The sequence below is a fragment of the Psammomys obesus genome, unplaced genomic scaffold (genome assembly GCF_907164565.1).
Source record: "Psammomys obesus unplaced genomic scaffold, mPsaObe1.curated_primary_1811, whole genome shotgun sequence".
In the NCBI taxonomy this organism is placed as follows: domain Eukaryota; kingdom Metazoa; phylum Chordata; class Mammalia; order Rodentia; family Muridae; genus Psammomys; species Psammomys obesus.
The window spans coordinates 3,365,286-3,385,265 of NW_026594216.1; the positions used below are offsets into that span (position 1 = coordinate 3,365,286).

Genomic DNA, 19,980 nt, shown 5'->3' on the forward strand with positions numbered 1-19,980 from the left:
TGTGATTCCAGTTAAATATACTTCTTTCTGTCTTACTACTGCCTGCTTACACGTGAGTTCTCTCTGAGAGTCTTCTGCTCTCAATGTTGGCCATCTTCTTGGTGTCAGCCTCTCTGCTCAGGGCTTTCCAGCCACCTACCTGTCTTCTGACAGCATTGACATGAAGTGAACGAGGATATACTCATTCCTCTCTGTCCTCTGCTAATTACAAAATTCTGTGTGTAAGGGTCTTAGCTCAGTGCCACATGTCTAGTATCTAGCATATTTCATGAATAAGTGAAACATTTGGTGACGAGCCAAGCAAGGGAACAAACCTGAAGATGGATGTGTCTTAAATATGCATAGGCTCCAAAACACTGTGCATGGAGAAAAGTGCTTATAACTTTTCAAACTGCTCTCAAACTTATTGTTCTCAGTCTTGTGCAAAACCATCAATTTTGTATTGCTGAAATTCGACAGAAACAGAGATGTATATTCTATAAGGATGTGTCTATTCAGGAGATAGAAAAAGGAAACAGAAGCAATTTAGAAGCCAGTAAAGGTATCTGGTATAGGTAATGGAATCACCAGACCATATAAGTGGCTTATGGGTTCATCGTTTTGAAGCAATACCTTCTAACATTTCTTAGAATTTAAGAAGTAATACAGTGCTTCAAGTCCTCCGATGAGCACCCTGAATTTCTGTCTTAATTGTTTTTAATATATTCTCTTGGTTGTTTAATTGATAATAAAACAGCAGCAGTAAATGGCACAATTTATGTTTTTTGGTGTTTAAACACAAGTGCTTTAAAGAACAATTGCCAACCGTCCTTGGAGATGATAGGAAAAGGAGACATTAAAGTGTCTGTTATAAAATTCACATTAGATCCCTACCAAGAAGTGTTTTCCTCCTAAAATCACCATGCATTGTTATTGCATTTTTATTAGTGGTCCAGCTAGGGGTTAGCACAACAAAGTTGAATGAAGCACAGAAATCCTTTTTTGTAATTTCTTAATAATAAAAGTAATTAAATGTTTTTACAGAAGAAAGTATAGGATTTTGCCATCACTAATTATGTTCCATAACTTCAGAGAGAAAACATGACTTTTTTCTGGTAAAACCTAAGCAAACAAACAAATTAATAAATACTGTGCCTAGCTTTTTCCAAGAGGACTATAGTTCCCAAAGTAGGTGGGGATGACACAGTAAATAAATGTTGTTGAAGGAACTAAAGAGTTACTAGTGCTTTTCCATGTAGCCAGTATCGAAGGAAATACCCAGTTCTAAACAATAATCACCTCTTTTCTCTCACACCTGAGCTTGATAAGACCTTTATGTTGTCAGGTTGAGTTTGATAGGGATTGAATGCACATTGACACTGTAGAAAACTGCCTGCTTTGCATTTGAATAACTGTCCCTCTTAGCCCATCTCCGTACCCAGCATAGTGTACGCCATACTTCCATGGTTGGGATGAAAGGCCAGCAAAGGACAGTTGTGCTCGTTGCCTTGAGAGAGTTTGTCTTCAGTGAAGAGCAAGAAATTTGAAGTGAAATCACCAGACTATGTACCAAGCCAGGAAAAGGTCATTGCTAATCAGGTCATCAATTTTTTATGGTGAGCAATGCGAGCGAAGACTCAGTAGTTCAACTATAGAATGAGGGGCTATGTTAGAAGATGGCATTTTATATTCAGGTGCTTTTGTAACCTGTGCTTGCATATGAACTTTGTGTCAGACAGTCCCTGGCACTTTAACTGCGAAGTGAAGCAGAACTAAAAGTTCTAGCTCAGGATGTCTTCTTTATACATGAGCACAGTCCTCTTCAGAGGAGGTAGAAGGATTAACTGGCTATAAAAGCGTTTACCAAAATTGGAGTACTAGAATCCTTAGTGCTCTGTTTGTGAAACCATGAGGTCACATTTTGTTCTTTTCTGTATCTAAGTTTGCAGAAATAATTTGCTATTAAGAACATTCATCTACCCTCCCCACTAACATACATTGATGATGATGATGTAGTGAGGGAGTAACAAACACTGGCCACGCCAAGTAACTCACATTTATGCGCGTCAATTCACATCTTCAAACTTTAGTTCATGTCATCTCCTTTAAGAGGCTGTCCCTTCATGCCGAGGCATGTGTAAACACACACACACACACACACACACACACACACACACACACACCTGTATTCATTTTTAAATTGTATTCTTATTGAGAATGTCATGCAATGTATTGTGATCATCTTCATCCCTCTCTCCTCCTGAAACTACAGCCCCAGAGCCAGATCCATCCTTCCCACCCACTCCCAATTCGGAGTCCTTTTTGTAAACCTTGCTTTTACAGCGCAGATGTTTTATAGATGAATCATGATTTCCTGGCACAATTTCTTAGTATTTCAACATATTTCCCTTTGTAGTCCAGAGTTTATGCCTTAATTATTATTACTTTTATGTTTTTATTATACCCTTAAAAATACAAGTACCATTTCTATAGTGTTTTTCAGATAATTAAAAGGAAGTGTGTATCTGTTCATGGGGGTAGCTTATAATGATTCATTTGAACAAGCTAAAACAGTACTATAATGCTGATATTTAAGGATAATTAAATTCTTTATGTAAAATAAGATGAGACTCTAAACACGTAGTGAAAAAATGAGGCCAACCATTAAACGTAAAGTAGGAAAGGAGGAAGATTAAGAAAAATCAGCAATTTTTAATTGTTAGGGAAAGAAAAATATTGAGCTTTTGAAGGACAAGTAAAGATCAATACCATTTCTAAAATGAATATTCAAACCAAACTTAAAGTATTTCTTTTATTTTTTAAAACATATCAGTTTCCCTTACCTTTCCTTCCTTCACCCCACCTCATATGCCTCTCCTTACTCATTTTCAAATTTATGGCCTTTTTTTTTATTAATTATTGTTATACACACACACATACACACACACTCATAAATGCCTAAGTACCACCTGTTCAGTCTGTATAATGTTGTTTGTATGCATAATTTCAAAGCTTTTCATTTAGTACTGGATAACCAGTTGATAGGCTTTTTCTCAGGATGCACTATTTTTCCTTCTCTCAGCCTTCCATACTTGCCCGTGGTTTTTTGTGTAGGGTTGTGGTATCATGGTCTTTTTCCTGTCCACTTCAGCAAGTCTGTTGTTCTTACTCATTTCCTTTTTAGGCAGCTATGTTGATAATACTTTATGGGTGTAGCTTCTGGTGTTCCTAGGAGGCACAGGCTTCCAGAAAACCCACCGATATTCTGGTTTTTACAGTCTATCTGCTGTCTCTTCCGGGAAACACAGTCTTACAAAAACTCCCTGATACTCTGTTTTTTTTTTTTTGGGGGGGGGGGTTGTTTTTGTTTTGTTTTGTTTTTAGTTCACTTTACATCTTTGTTGTAGCCCCATCCCTCCTCCCCTCCCAGTCCCACTCTTTTTCCCTACCCCTCCACCATACAACAAGGACACTCATTCAACTCTGTCTGTAACAGCTTTATTCACAATAACTGTAATCTGGAAACAACCTAGATGTCCCTCAACCTAAGAATGGAAAAAGAAACTGTGGCACATTTACATAATGAAATACTACTCAGCTATTAAAAACAAAGAAATCATGAAATTTGCACACAAATCGATGGAACTAGAAAAGATCATTCTGAGTGAGAAAAGATCATCTCCAGAAAGACATGGTATGTACTCACTTATAAGTGGTTTTGGCCATATAGTACAGGATAAGGAGACTATGAGACACAAACCCAAAGAAGATGAGTAACAAGGAGGATCCAAGGGAGGATGCATAAATCTCACTGGGAAGAGGAGATAGAACAGATAGAGGTAGTGGCTAAAGAGAGGGAACAAGGTAGGAGAGGGGGTGCAGAGAGTTAAGAGGGTAGAGATCAGACCTGGGGAGAGTGAGTGCGAGAAGACAGAAAACCTGCAGAGAAAAGAGAAAATGAGGGTAAGGGTATCTCTGTGACAAGCTGGAGACCCAAGTCAGGGTAGGCTCCTGGGAGGATAGTTGGGGTTCTCACGCAGAGACTCCTACTAGCAGAGGCCATAGAGACTGAAGAGGACACCCACTAACCTGACTATCTCCTAGCAGATACTCTGGTGTTTACCGTCTTTCTGCTGCCTCTCCCTTGGTGTTCCCTGAGCTTTAATTGAAGAAGATCATACTCTTATAATGCGGTCACATCCAAAATGGCCTGCCTACTAATACCATCACTCTGGAGATAAGTCATTCTATATGACTTTAAAGACAAATAAGGAGTGGGAGGAGCCCTCTGACTCTTGCTTCTTCCCTTAATTGTGAGGTGAGTTGGGTACAAAAAGCAAGCGTACACTTGTCAGGAAGAAAATGCACCCAGCTCAGGAGCACTTCGGTTGGTGAGTACATATCAAATGGTTTTACGGGGTCAGTGTGGGAAGGGAGTACTGAAGTGAAGCAGACCACCAAAGGTCATGTATTATCAAAGCTAGATTTCATCCTTTGCTTCCACGTGGCCTCCCAGTCATATTCTGCCCTTTCAGTTCTTAGAGCTCATTCTTTTGTCTGTCTGACTGTTTTATTTTGTTTTGAGACAGGGTTTCTCTGTACAGCCCTCTGTGTCCTAGAACTTGCTCTGTAGACCAGGCTGGCCTTGAACCCTTGAACCCACCTGCCTCTTCCTTCCAAGTGCTGGGATTAAAGGCATGCGCCACCTGCCATAGAGCTTTCTTATTTCAGCCTTCATGTTAGACGTTGAGGCTGGTCATTAGCCCCTCTTCCCTTAATGCTTATTGTTTTCTCTTCCTGCCTTAAGCCTGGCCTGCTCATCTTTCCTCAAAGAAAGTCCTCTTCCTCTCTCCTCATATGGCCCATTAATTTCCAGCCCACTGTCTTTTCCCAATTGCTTCTTTATAATATTAATACATAACCCTCTTTTTACTGCTTGTCTTTGTGTTTGAGATTTGAGAAATAAACCTGGTTAGGCATATATATAACTGTATTCCCGTTGGCTGGGCCAATCCCTGTGAGCAAGTGGCTTGTAAAGTTGTTAGATAAATGCATGGACCCATAAAACAAAGAGGGGGTAGGTTATGGTAAAGCCCCTTTAAATCAATTTTGTTCTTTTGTACTTGAGGTATCTCATATGAGTGGACTGTTAAAGCTGATTTGGGGAAAACATGCATGGTCAATGGCAGGAGCTATTGTTCAGCCACAACCTCATTCCCTGTGTCACAGTTTTAAAGTGACAAGCTACAGGGAGGTGAACTGAAGAAAAAGCAGCGGTGCTTCTGGCTTTATCTGCTTCTACCCATGTAGTTGCTCTTCGTACCACTTTGGTTCTTAGTTTTATCACGTGAAACATGTAGTGGTTAGACTAGGTGATGAGCCTATTATTTGGAGTCATGTGATAGTGTTCCTTTTGGTCTTTAAAATCCTAATGAGACAGCTCAGAGACTCCTCCAATTGTACCCCTCCCCTACCTAGGAGTGAACGTTCACTAGGAGTCCACAGCAAGTTCTCCCAGGCCTCTCGTCAGACATCAAGATTTTAGAAAAAAACGTAAGGTTCTATTTTCACTGAAATGTTAAAGTCGCGGATGGGAATTTACACTTCTTTGAAATTCAGTAGGCTATAATGTCTTTTTAATCCACTAAAAAATAAGTTTCAAAAGGCGTTATTATATCCTCCACTTGTAATTCACATTTCACTAAGACTTCCGTGGGCAGTGTCAGAGAGTGACTGATCTGTTTATGAAGCTGGAAGAAAGCTCCCATGCCTGATCTTTGCTTGCCTATGAGTAGTGACTATTTCCTTCATTTCACTCATTATGGTTTACAAAAGGGGTTTCTCTGGATTTTCTTTGTAAGTCATTGATGGGAAGTACACAGTGAACAATTAGTTCTTTTTTAAAATAATTTTTATATTTATCATTTATTACAATTTATTCCATTTTTATCCTGGCAGTGGCCCCCTCCTTCATTTTCTTCCAATCCCAGCCTCCCTCCCTCTTCTTTCCCATGCCCCTCCCCTAGTCCACTGATAGAGGAGGTCCTCCTCCCCTTCTATTTGACCATAGCCTATTAGGTCTCATCAGGACTGGCTACACGGTCTTCCTTTGTGGCTTGGAAAGGCTGTACCCCCTCCCCTAAGGAAGAAGTTATGAGAGAGCCTGCCACTGAGTTCACGCCAGGGACAGTACCAAGTCTCCCTGCTTGGAGACTTGAGTCTATGGGCTATATCTGAGTTGGGGTTTTAGGTCCTCTCTATGCATTGTCCTTGGTTGGGGTATCATTCTCTTCAGGGCCTCCAGGGCTCAGTTTTTATGGCTCTGTTGGTCTTTTTTTGGAGGTCATATCCTCTCCAGATCTCTCTCTCTCTCCTTTCTTTCATAAAATTCCCTGCACTTTGTCCAAAGTTTGGCTATGAGTCTCAGCCTTTGCTTCAGTACCTCAATCAGCTATTAAAAACAAGGAAATCATGAAATTTGCAGGTAACTGGTAGGAACTTGAAAAATCATCTTGAGTGAGGGATCCCAGAAGCAGAAAGACACACATGGTGTATACTCACTCATAAGTGGGTATTAGCCATATAATATAGGATAAACACACTAAAAATCTATACTCATAAAGGAGCTAAACAAGGAAGACCCTAGAGAAGATGCTCAATCCTCATTCAGAAGAACAAATGTGATAGACATCGGAAGCAGGAGAAGACAGGGAACAGGAGAGGAGCCTACAACAGACAGTCTCTGAGACTCTACTGAACAATTAGTTCTTTTAAGGCAAGTTTTTTACACCAACTTGCCTGCTTATGTCAGAACAGAAGGCTTCCATCCTGAGGTTTGTGTTGTTTCTGAGAGAAGACTGTATGTGCAGGAAGGATCAGCTCTGTCTTGGAAAGAGATCTGGAAGGTATGGACCATGGGGAAGCTAGGTGGCCCCCACTCAGCCCGGCATTCTCCCCTCAGCCTGGCATCCCCTCTCAGCCAGGTGTACAGAGACTGATTTGAATATTGTTCCAAGAGGGGCCCAGGTAGTGATGAGTTGATGAATTAATCAATTACCTTTGTATGTGTTCTCTCTCTCTCTCTCCCTCCCTTCCTCCCTTCCTCCATGTATATGTGTGTCTCTGTGTGTAGGTCTCTCTTTCTCTTTCTGTGTATATGTGTATGTTCTCTCTGTGTGTATATATATATATCTTTTCTGTGTGTATGACCTGTCTCTCTCTTCCTATCTCTCTTTCTCCCTTCCCCTCCCGCTTTCCCCTCCCCCTCTCCCCCCCAGTGTTTGGTGTTTGTGTATGTGGAAGGTGGGTGGGCGGAGCCCAGAGAAGGATATCAAGTATTCTGCTTTACTCCTCTGCTTTATTTTCCTAAGATAGGCTCTCTCACTGAACCTGCTGTGTTGTGGTTAGGTTGGGTAGCCAGAAAGCCCTGGTTTACTGCATGCCCCTGGGCTGTTGTTACAGGTTTGAAGCCATGCCCAGTGTCTTTATCTGGGTGCTTGGGACCCACATGCAGGTCCCCATGCTTGCACAGAGTTTTCTCACCAACTGAACCATTTCACCAGCTCCCTGTATGCTGATTTGAAGAGATCTTTGTTGGAATGATGCCAGTTACCACTTACCTCACTGTAATTGTCTCAAAAGCAAGTTTCCTCATGGTGAGTTGGTCATGTGCTTCAGACATGTATCCACAAGAAAGAGATTTCAAAGCCCGGCTAGCGTTTAGAAGTCCTAGCCAAGAAGCTAATAGCAAAAAAACCAAGCACACATCTCAGGAGCCTACCTAGGACTTACTATACAAAACATGATTTTTTTTTTTCCTAAAACTTCTGTGGATACTAATAGCCTTTGAAAGTCCCCGACCCCAACCAGGGAATCCATGACCTAGTGCACTATTGCTTTTGTATTCAGCCACAGTCTTGATGTGTTCCACAGAGGAACCACAGGCCGGGTAAGGACATGGACGTTGTTCTTGCTCTGCGTCAGAACTGCCTTGCCCAGCACTGAATGGTACTCAAACACTGTTAATGAATGAGTGAGTTGGATATACCTGTGATCAGTTTCCCAGGATACACACCAAGCACATCCTCTGACACCTTGTACGACTAATTACTTTTTTTAAAAAAATGTGACTACCTTTATATTTTAAATTAGGCCTCACGGGTGAAAGGCTAGCACATTACTGGCAGCCTGTTTCTCTACTAGGCAGCATCCTCCTGTAAGTTATTGCCCTGGGGAAGGCCACTGCCTTTGGGCAGGGCTGTCAGCGTGGCGAATGGATACTTACCTAGAGGGTGGTCATCACTCCACTCTTCACTACGGACTAGCATCGTTTGCATTCACTGAAGTTTGAGGGTTTAAGTGAAAATTGCAATGAAATAGGTTTTATCTAACAGGTTTCCAATAAGCTTCTACTGAGAATTAACACTTTTTAAAAAGCGCTTTAGAGTTCTTGACGAAGTCAGTTTTGAAAGAAGTTTCAGGTTCTGCTTTAAGACACTTGCATTTTGTGGTTATTATTGCTGCCGCTGCTGGTGTTACTAGTGTAGCCTTTGTGTTTCATGTGCTTGTATGTGTTTTGTTTAACTAGAACTTTATGGCTGTCAAAGGGAATTTGACCATTGTAATGATGCCATTGCTTTCATGTCTAAATCTCCACGTGCATAAGGATGGGTTGAGTATTTTTTTGTTTTTTTGTTTTGTTTTTTTGCTTTTGTCATAAAACAGCACAATTACAAGTGTGAGCAAAACTTAAAGAGAGAAATTTAGGGTGGTTTTTGTTTGTTTGTTTGTTTGTTTGTTTGTTTTATGTAACAATTTGTGGTAGGGAGTAAAGCAAGCCAAAATAAATATTTGGCAGGAGTTCTAACTTTAGCTGTGCCATTTTCATAACACTCCTTTAGATAGAGATAGCTGATTCTATGAAGTTTTGGGAATTTCCAAGATGGCCCAGATGTGTGTGTTAAAATCGCACATGGTTACCTGGCTGTCAGTGCCTGAGGGAAGTTGTAGTGTGAAGCCTTAAACCCTGGTGTGCATTCCTGTGATTGCACCAATGTTTCCACTTTTAGTAGTCCTGGAGCAGAAAGAGAGCAGAAACTGAATCCACAAAGAAGTGGCTTTCTGGAGTATGTTGTTGATTTATAGTGCAGTGAAGTGTATAATTTGGGTCATTTAAAAACATTGACTATTTGTTTCTGGTTATTAGCAATGAGGAAAAAAATCTGTTTCTTCTCTTACAGTTACTGTTTCTTTGTTTTGTTGTATTTCAGAAGCCCTTGATATATAGTCCACATGGGGAAATAATTTTTTCTTTTATTATATTATTATTATTATTATTATTATACGATGTATTCACTTTGTATCCCAGTTGTAACCTCCTCCCTCATCTCTTTCTGTTCCTGTGCTCTCTCTGTCTTTGTCTTCCTCCCCTAACCCTCTCCCCTAGTCCACTGATAGGGAAATTCCTTTTCCCCTACTGTCTGACCCTAGCCCATCAGGACTGCCTGAATCCTCTTCCTCTGTGGGCTGGCTAGGAAGCACCACCAGGGAAAAGTGATCGAGGAGCAGGCAACCCAGTTAATGTCAGAGACTCTCTTCTCCCCTTACTAGAGGACCCTCATGGAGACTGAGTTGTCTATGGGCTACATCTGAGTAGGGGGTCTATTTTCTCTCTTTGTATGGTCTTTGGTTGATTCATCAGTCTCTGCAGTTGTCCCTGGGGCTATATATATATATATATATATATATATATATATATTGCTTTCTTGGTCTCCTTGTGGGGCTCCTGTTCCCCCCAGGTCCTTCTGCACACTATTTCTTCCATAAGACTCCCTGTGCTTTATCCAGAGCTTGGATGTGAGTCTCTGCATCTGCTTTGATCCCCTGCTGGATACAGAAACTGTGGTACATTTACTCAATGGAATACTACTCAGCTGTTAAAAGTAAGGAAATCATGAAATTTGGAGGCAAATGGGTGGAACTAGAAAAGATCATCCTGAGTGAAGTATCCCAGAAACAGAAAGACACACATGGTATATACTCACTTATAAGTGGATATTAGCCATATAGCCATATAATATAATATAGGATAAACATAATAAAATCTACAGACCTAAAGAAGCTAAACAACAAGGAGAACCCTAGGGAAGATACTTAATTCTCATTCAGAAGGGAAAACAGGATAGTTCCCGGAAGCAGTAGAAGAGAGGGAACAGGATGGGAGCCTGCCACAGATGTCCTTCATTTTATTTTTTCAGGCTTCAGGGGTTTTAGGTTGAATGAATTTAAAAGACTAATCTACAAAACAAATTTTCTTTCTTCAGCATAATTACAGATGGAAGGAGGCAGGTCAATGGAGATAAGTCAAACAGGGAGATAGAGCTTTCAATAAGACAATCTTGTTGATAAACTGGATGCCACAATGATGGAGATGCCATGGGGATGTGTAGGGTGTGTTCTGTTCTGGTCAGTTTTAAAGAGAGTTTGGAGCCTGTCCAGCAGGCTCTAAGGTGAGAAGGTCCTCCATTAAGTCAATAGCCAATGCCTAATCTTGGGGTGAGTACCTGTAAATGTAATTTACTCTCTGTTCTTAATCTTATTTATGGATTGTGGTGCCTGCTGTGGAAGTAGATTGTGCTAAGTATTAAATTGATAGTAGAGCGCTGATGTGAAAATTTAACCCGTTCCTCGTTTCCTTTTTAGTATGATTTCTAATCTCAATTATTGTGATATGTTCCTGGTAATGTTACTAGAACTTTTCTTTCTTTCTTTCTTTCTTTCTTTCTTTCTTTCTTTCTTTCTTTCTTTCTTTCTTTCTTTCTTTCTTTCTTATTATTAAAGGAAGGAATATAAAGGGATCTTTTGTAAAGTAGTCATTCTTCATACCAATGTTGAATGCCTGTCCTGTGCTAGCATCAGAAGCAAAGGACAAAATGACCATTTTTATTACATCAATCTGCCCTCATTTCATTCTTTTATCCTTTGATCTCTGTAGTGCCATGGCTCTAACAGTAGACAATGGTGAAATGATAAGTATTAACCATTAGAAACAAATAGCCACAGATTATTCTGGGAATGACAAAATACACAATTCTAGTTTATCATATGGTTACAATTTATTCCCATAGAAAAAGCATGTCAGTTGAAGAACCCTATATTTGCCAGTTAGTTTGTGACTGCGTTGAGACTAGTTACAGCATCCTTTTGAACATAACATGGGCTGAGCCTTCTTCTGGCCAACCTAACATTTTCATTTCAACCACACATTTTCATTTTAGGAACAAACTGAGCAGTGTGTCTCTGTTAGTGTTCAGTTAGATCAGCTTCCCTTAAGAAAGTTATAGCTGACAAGATAGAATTAGTAAAAAGCAAGAACAGATAACACTGTATACAAGCCAAGTCCTTCATTGCCGCTTTGCAACATAGAAGATTTTTTGTAGTCAGCCCATGTTCACCTGTGTATTATTTCCTATTTTAGATGTTATTTTTTTACATGTGTTATGGCAGTCCAATCTATATAAATAGACCCGAGGCAGCGTCACTTTGGACCCGACTTCTCATAGCCTTGTGTGCAGACTGGACATTTTTATATTATAATCTCTAATGTATACTTAGTGAACTGACATCAGAGTTAATGTGTTTCCTTAAATATCGATGCATTTTTAATCATTTCTTCTTGAGAATGACTACCTTGGGCATGTTGACAGTAAGAGAACTCTCATTATCATTAGGTGTCACACAGATAGTATAGTGAAGGTCACAGCTCTCCTATGGCCTTGCTATTTAAGGTCAGATGCTATTTCAGACTTAAAACCTATTCTTTCCTGCCTTTAGCATGTTTTTTAAATGGTATAAAATCAAAACTGTCCAGGGAATCTACTAAATTAGATCTTATCCAAGCATTGATGATTCTCAATGAAAACAGACTAAGTACAAATCTGAGCCAAAACATGGGAGCCAGACAGCATGTGAAGAATTCTGCTTTCTCCCAAGTCCTTCTTCACATGCTGAGTTTTTGACATTGCTTAGGTGTACAGGAAGGGCAGATTTCATTTTAGGTAGTAGCAATTTAACAGACTGTAAAATAAGCACTCTTAGTTCTCAAGGCAGTTAGCATGTGGGAAACAAGTTTGATGAGTGTTTCACCTTGGGATGCTGTTTCTTGGGGAAGGATAATAAAATATGCTGTTTGTGTTAGTGTGCTTCCTTATGACTTCCGGTAGGAAAACTCTTCATGAAGATGCAGAGTTAAAGTCACCATCCCTTTGGGGGTTCTGTGGCACTGAAGCCAAGAGGAGATGCAGCAACTTATATTTGTACCTCCACGGCCATAGCAGCTGAATCGGAGTGAAGGGCTAGTGAATTTCAACCCTTTGCTTTCCATTGACTGGATTGATAAGGGTGCCCTGAGTAACACTTTTGTTTTGTTTCATTTAAAGTAACGTGTGTCTTTTATCCCCTGCTCTGGCTGAGTAGTAGGTGATGACTGCAAAGGATTTTGAGATCTCTATAAACTCCTTGCTAGAGCATTTCATGCAGCATTTTAAAAGTATCTGGGATATCCAGAACCAAATGATAGTCACTGGTTCTCCAAATACTGAGTGCAGTGCTTTCATCCCATCACACCATTGTTGGAATAAACACTTCTCAAGTGTAATAAGCAATAGCTCATGCCCCTAAATGGGTAAGAGATGGTCATGCCTCTGAGCAATTTCTCTTCTACGAGGGAGCAGCTTCATCTATAAATGAAAAAGTGACTGTGAGGTCATACATTTGTGAGAAGTATCAGTGCAATTAGGCCCCAACATAATTGAAGCTGCCTGTTCTCTAAAATGAAATATTGAACCGACGCCCTCATTGCACATTGAAAGAAATGCAAGACAGGGATGGATCTGTGTTTTTAATATTGTTGATGCTATTGGCTTAGACATGTTCCATTTGTTGGATCTGTTTTGCAAGCCTAAATTTGATCCCAGACACTTTCTCCATATAAATGTCTCAAGAATTGTAGTCACACATCCATCACCTTTTTGCTTTTGAATTACAAAGATAACCTTAAGAGAGGAACCTTCTACTGGGCAGTGTGATACACACACAGATAGGGTAAGCCTCCTTCATGATGAAATCAGCCAATACCCAAGAGGAAAGTAACAGGCAGAAAGGGTAGAGCTGATGAAAAAATTGATCCTTTTCCAAAACGTGATGTGTTGTTTATGAAGCAGGCATCAGCTGAAAGAGAAAAAAATTTTTTTTCAACTAAAAAGAGACTGACAGTGAGGGAAGGAAAGGTGTATGAGGGATCAGGGGATCAGCGTCTTATTCTCTCCCCATCTCAGGTGATGAGGAAGCTGAGCAGCATTCTATCTGGGTTGCTTCAGATGTCCTCCTGAGGCTGGTGGCATTAAACGTTTTAATGCTAATAATGGGCTCCACTTTTCCTCTTGTGAGAGCACATGCAGCCTGCACACACCACCGCCTTATCTGTGGTAACTAGTGTGTTGTTTGTTTTCAGGTTTGCCGAGGATGCAGGTCATTAGGAACTACGCTGGCACCCCATCCCCAGCTCTTCATGAAGGACCTCCACTGCATCTCCAGGCAGGGGACACTGTTGAGCTCCTGAGAGGAGATGCACACAGCGCCTTCTGGCAGGTACTGTCAGACAACGACTATCCTGATCAAATGGCTGATTGAATATTGAATACACAACACTCTTGCCTGTAGATACTGATTACATACTTCAGCTTCAGAAACCATATATGGCATGGTGGGTGTTAGTATTTATTAAACTTCCCTGTGTTTACACTGTCAACATGGCCATGAGTGCTGTAACACCAAAGGAAAAAAACAGTGTCAGTGCTGTGAGTCATAATTATCATTTTTATTAAAAATTCATACTTGGCTGGAATGTTTTCCCAAACCTCGTACCTGTGGGTATGATCTCATATGCATGGTTTAATATATTAAGAGTTCAATCCTTGGAAAATACCTGCCTGACTTGCCAGTGGCCATTTGGGGCCCTATTTGACTTTTTGCACACCCACAGTACCTGTAAGACTTAGAGGCTCTCTACACATTTATTCATAAAATATATGAAATGTAAAAGGTAGTTGATTTCATTGATATTAGCTGGTGATGAAATCTCTTTTTGCTAATAAGTCCACCATTTTTGTTGTGATAAATATGGTACAGGGCTAAGATTTTATGTACCTGGGTAACAGAATGTTATGATTTATTAAGAGAATCTGTATATTTTTTAATATGTATAGAGATATTTACCAATAAAGTTGAAGAATATATTAAGTATTGTATATTTAAGGTAATGGGGAGGGGGTGAGGTTCAGTAGGAAGAATGGCATGTGAGTGAAATTTGATCCTGGCTAAAGGGAAAGGAAGCAAAGAAGGGCCATAGGACAAAATAGCCTACTGTGCACAGGAAAGTCTGTCTGTCCTCTTGTCACTTCATAAAGTTCTTAGATATAACACTTATCCTGACCACCATTTCAACTGCTGTAACCAACTGCTTTCCTGAAAATCCAGCACTTTTTCCTGAGTTTTTCTTTTTCTCATTCCTCATCCTCCCCAGAATAGGAAGGGGGGCGGGGAGCAAATTAAGTCTGTTGACTCTAACATCCTTCCACCTAGACACAAAACATTTTCATTTGTACCTACAATGTCCCCCTTATTCAAAACTCTTTTCTTCTTAAATTTTCTATCCTAAATTTTCAACTTCCTTCTCTTCTATAGCACATTTATATGTACACATTCCTTGCATTTCAAAAACACATAGAACTCGACCTTTTGTCCAGTTTGTTCTGTCAGTTTCCCTCATTCCCTCATCCTCTTTGTCTCTTTTTTAATTTTTAATTATTACTATTTATTACAATTTATTCACTTTGTACCCTGGCTGTAGCCCTGTCCCTCAGCCCTTCCTGATCCTGCCCTCTCTCCCTCTTTTCCTCTCATGCCCCTCCCCCAGCCCTCTCATAGGGGAGGTCCTCTCCTACTTCCATCTGACCCTAGCCTATCAGGTCTCATCAGGACTGGCTGCATTGTCCTCCTCTGTGGCCTGGTAAGGCTGCTCCCCATTCAGGGGGAGGTGATCAGAGAGCCAGCCACTGAGTTCATGCCAGAAACAGCCCCTGTTCCCCTTACTAGGGAACCCACTGGGACACTGAGCTGCCATGGGCTACATCAGTACAGGGGTTCTAGGTTATCTCCAGCATGGTCCTTGGTTGGAGTATCAGTCTCAGAAAAGACCCCTGGGTCCAGATTTTTTGGTTCTGTTCCTCTCCTTGTGGAGCTCCTGTCTCCTCCAGGTCTTTCTATCTCCCCCTTATTTCATAAGATTCCCTGCACTCTGTCCAAAGTTTGGCTATGAGTCTCAACATCTGCTTCGATACCTCGATCAGTATAGCCTCAGAGGCTGTCTGTGGAAGGCTCCTGCCCCGTTTCCTGTCTTGTCCTGCTTTCATTGTCTATCGTATTTGCCCTTCTGAATGAGGAGTGAGCCCCTCTTTGTCTCTTACACTCAAAGCTAACCTCACTGGGGAAGTAGTCTGTACTCAGTTGCTTCTGTTCTTGTTCTAGTCATAGACTAGTACTCTATGAAGTCTATGCTTAACTTTTGTCAGTAGTGCCACTTAGAAAAAAGAAGAGCAGCTTTGAGGTATATGATAAACCCTATATACTTACAATGTATAATTTGGAAATGTGTGTGTGTGTGTGTGTGTGTGTGTGTGTGTGTGTGTGTGTGTAGATCACTATGGTCAACAGTCTAAAGTAGGTCTTATGTTCGCCAATGATGATCTCCTGTTTACTACCCTAAGGCAACCATGGTTCTGTTTTTAGACTTGGTAAATTTGTAATTTAAAAAATACTATGCATTTTATAATTACATATATTTTCTTTGTGTATGGAAATATGTATATAATCTATATTTTCATTTAGTATATTGAATGTATTTAGCTTATTGTATACATGTGTATGCAGGTCTTTGGACCTCTTCATGCTAATGAAGGCCCTAGGAAAACAATCAGCGCCCTGTCCTGTCACACTCTGCTCTATTCCCTTGAGACAAGATGTTTCACTGAACCTAGAGCTAGGCTGCCAACCACTGAGTCATATCAGTCCTCTTGTCTCCACCTCCCACAGTGTCGGAGTTACAGATCTGCATGGCTATGCCCTGCTTTCTATGTGGTTTATGAGGATGTGAGCTTAGAGCCTCATGCATGTACAACACATGCTTTTGCACAAAGTCATCTCTCTCTCTCTTGCTTTTCTCTCTCTCTCTCTCTTTTTTACAATGAATTTTTTTTCTACGTTGAGTTTTTGTTCTGTAACTATGCTTAATATCAGTTGTTCTTAGAGGTTTTTTCACCATATCCAATGAGAGGTTTTATGCAAACAATTATGTTTTTTTGATCTTTCCTGATCTACATACCTTTAAATTATTCTTCTTACCTTGTGGCACTGGCTATAACATCTGTAAAGTGTGAAGTGGAAATGAAAAGAGTGTGTGTCTTTCCTGTGTTGCTGATCTGAGGGAAATGCATCTGGTTCTTTACCACCGAGCGTGACGTAACCCGGGAAGTAGGACAGTCTCTTCAAAGTGCAAAGTAAATTTCTCTATCAGTAAAAAAGTGTGTGCTTCTACCTGATTATTCTTCTGTGAGTTAAGGTAGTTAGTCTTTTTCTAAGAATGTGGGCATTTTAACTGTCATTAAATGTAATGGCCTGATGTTCACAATATTAATTGTTGGTCTAGTATTTATAGAGTCACTTCCATTACCCCACTATCCCCATCCATTCTTCCTTGGATTCTCTCCTTGGTTCATTCTGACACTCGCGATGACTATAATGTCTGCTATTCTCAACATAGAATTAGGTTATGGTTTCTTTGCTTTTCTCTCTCTCTCTCTCTCTTTTTAGATCATTTATTTCTGTTCCTAACATTATTCTTACTTTCTTCTCCTTGCTTTTGGTTAATTAACAGGTTGAAAACTTTGTTTGCTTTTAGGCTTTTAAGATAACACATGTTTATTGATTCACATATTTTATTTTGCTTCATTTTCTAACAGGCAGATAGCACTGCAGATTCTTAATACTATTTTTGCTGCCTCCTTAGATTCTGCTATGCTTTGTTTTTTACTTTCAGTCTGCTCAGAATACTTTCTAATTGCCCTTTCGTTTCCTTTTCTGGGAATTTAGGAAATATGCTATTTGGTTTCCAAGTATTAAGGAATTTTCCATATGTTCTTAATGTCTTTGATTAAAAACATTGATCTCCCTCATTGGTATCTAAAAAATTATACAGATGAGTGATCTTTCTCTTTATATTAAAGTCAAGTTAAACAGTTTTGTTCGGTATGTTCTGAATTTCTAATTTATTTTCATTTCTCAAAAGAATATAGATTGTATGACTTGATCACTTTAAATTAGTTAAGAATTGTCTTATAGTCCAGGAAATTATCAGTCTTGATAAATGTTCTGCGTGGGTTTACAAAGAACGTTTATTTTGTTTATAAGCAGTGGAATATCATACAAATGTCATTTAGGTCAAAATAATTGGTCATATTGCTCAAATGTTATATATCCATATTGACTAGTAACAGAAACACCCAATTTATCTACCCTCCTACACTTACTTCTGGCATTTTTGTAGATTCTAACTCTCCTCTCACTTTCTCCTTTATGACTCTTGGTCATTAGTTCCTCCTTATTTTAGCTTCTCAGTCACCTGCAATGAATTTCTTCTTCTCCATCTCCACTCTAAAATTTTCTCCCAAATCATGACACTTGCCCTAACTTTTATGTCATGTGATATCTGGGATTATTTTTAATTGCCATCTTCACTTGTAGAATTTGTTTCCTACAGCCATCTCCCATAACCCTGCCAAATTCAGATAGGATTGCATAATCTAGTGGTGTCTTTCGGTGTTTTCCTTCTTGGCAAACAGTGCTTATATTTCTTTTTCCTAACAAAGGTGTTTATGAACCACAGGATCAATGCTATGACTTTGCTACTTTTCTGACTTCTTATCTCACCATTCTCATATTTAACCGTGTAACTCTCACCATCCTCGTGATGATTACCTGTAATTACCAACTTGCCACAACGTGGAATCACCTGGGAAGAGAGTGGCCATGGAGGATGGTTGAGATTGAATCAGCCTGTGGACATGACTTTGGGGGATTGTCTTCATTATGTTAATTTATATGTGGGAACCCAGCCTACCATAGGAAGTATCATTCCTAGTCAGCGGGTTTCTGAACTGTCTAAGAGTGAAGAACTCAGATAGTTCAATATAAAAAAATAAGTAAGCATGCATACATTCATTTTTCACTGCTCTTGATTGTAGATGTGATATAACTAGCTCTTTGAAGTTCCTACTTTGACTTTCTTACAGTGATAGACTGTAACCTATCATTGGAAACCGAAGTTCCCAAGTTGCTTTTTGCTGGATGTTTTATCACAGCAATATGAAACTAGAACAATCTCCATGTGCTACTCTGTGACATTTTACTAAAAGCCCCATTTGTGATAGTTTTGTTATCCTGTCTTGCCTTCTTGCTTCCACCCCTATTATCAGGCAGAACTTGGCATTTTAAAAAATCATAGTAGTAACAAGGATAAGCAAACAACTCATGCTAATCATACAATTTTTAATACAAAGTAGATATATAAGCGTATTTTACATATAGTAACACGTATTAGTAGTGAAGATTTTGAAAAAAAAATAATTGCTATTGTAATTCTCATTTTATACATCATCAGTCAGAGCCACTTGAAATTTGAGTAGCTTGGCCAAAGTGTCATAGTTACTGGGCAGAACTGGAAATCATATCTAGAAATTCTTGGCCCCAAGTCTAAGCTCTTAATTTTCATACTGTGCTGTGTCTTCTGAGGTCTTCTTACCACTGAATAAGCTCCTGCTCCCCTAACAAGCTTGATGATGTTTATGTTTATGGCTGCAAACTTCTTTTTGCTAATTGAAATGTATTTTCTTCAGTGTCATGAGATCTCTGACAGTATTTCAGTCCATTTTCAATAAAAAATGTTTTGTGGGTTCTTATAATGTCCTAGGTTAATAAGATAGCTCTTCTGCTGGATTTGACGGGACCCTGTCAGGAAGTCTGTGGAGGTGTAGACCACAAATACCTCCTTGGGAACTTTTTAGACTTCTGTTCACCACACTGGTCTCAGGGTCAGATTTCGCATTTCGCAGCTGCCTATTGAGGATGCAAAGGCAGACGCTGCCAGGCCTTGAGCTTTATATCCAGAGCTGGTGCTTTCATTGGTTTAAGCATGGAGTTCAGACACAGGAAAGGAGATTATGCTAATTGAATACCAGGAGAGAGGATTCTCCAGAGAACACCCAGGTCACAGTGGACCACAGATGGAAAACACTGTGGGATTTTTCTTAGCAGTGCTAAGAATAAACTTACTTTGTAAGCCACCCTTGCGGATGCTAAAAGCCAGGCAATTTCTCATCCAGAAACATCAATAGAAAATAGTGAAGCTAAACACAAAATATTGGAGCTATTGAGGCATAGAAGTGGTGCCTCAACTGTGGTATGTTTGCGACCATGGTGAAGATCATGGGGAGGGCTCAGCAGGACACCCAGGAGCCTGTACAGTATGTACTCACAGGCATTTAACTCTGTTGAAGAGAGAATTGTAGGTGTAATGTTTTATAACCAACCTCTCTGTTCCCTACTTTTCTTAGACACATAAAGCTGAATTATACCTTTTTAAATTTTTTTTATTCACTAGTTTTTGCAGCATAGTATGTTTAGGTGATGCTTTCAGCATTTTTCATAATGTTTATAGACTTATTTATTATTTATTTATTTATTTGAAAATAATGACTATTCAGACTCAGTGACCTCCTTACTCATTGAACTATATTGTGCTGCTGTCTGTTATTTCTATACAAAAAGAAAACTGCTTTTAATTCTCATTTTTCTCTTCAGCTGTCTGGATGTGTGAAGATTTTCTTGTGT

The 19,980-nt window shown here is 39.7% G+C and overlaps 1 protein-coding gene across 1 annotated transcript in view; it reads left to right on the forward strand.

Annotated features, from left to right (window-relative positions):
• The window catches only part of Vav3 (vav guanine nucleotide exchange factor 3), a 335,771-nt gene that overhangs the window by 262,605 nt on the left and 53,186 nt on the right, over window positions 1–19,980 (forward strand). The window contains exon 20 of the mRNA XM_055618154.1: window positions 13,490–13,626. Coding sequence (XP_055474129.1) covers window positions 13,490–13,626 — 137 coding nt within the window. The remainder of the gene's footprint in view (window positions 1–13,489; window positions 13,627–19,980) is intronic.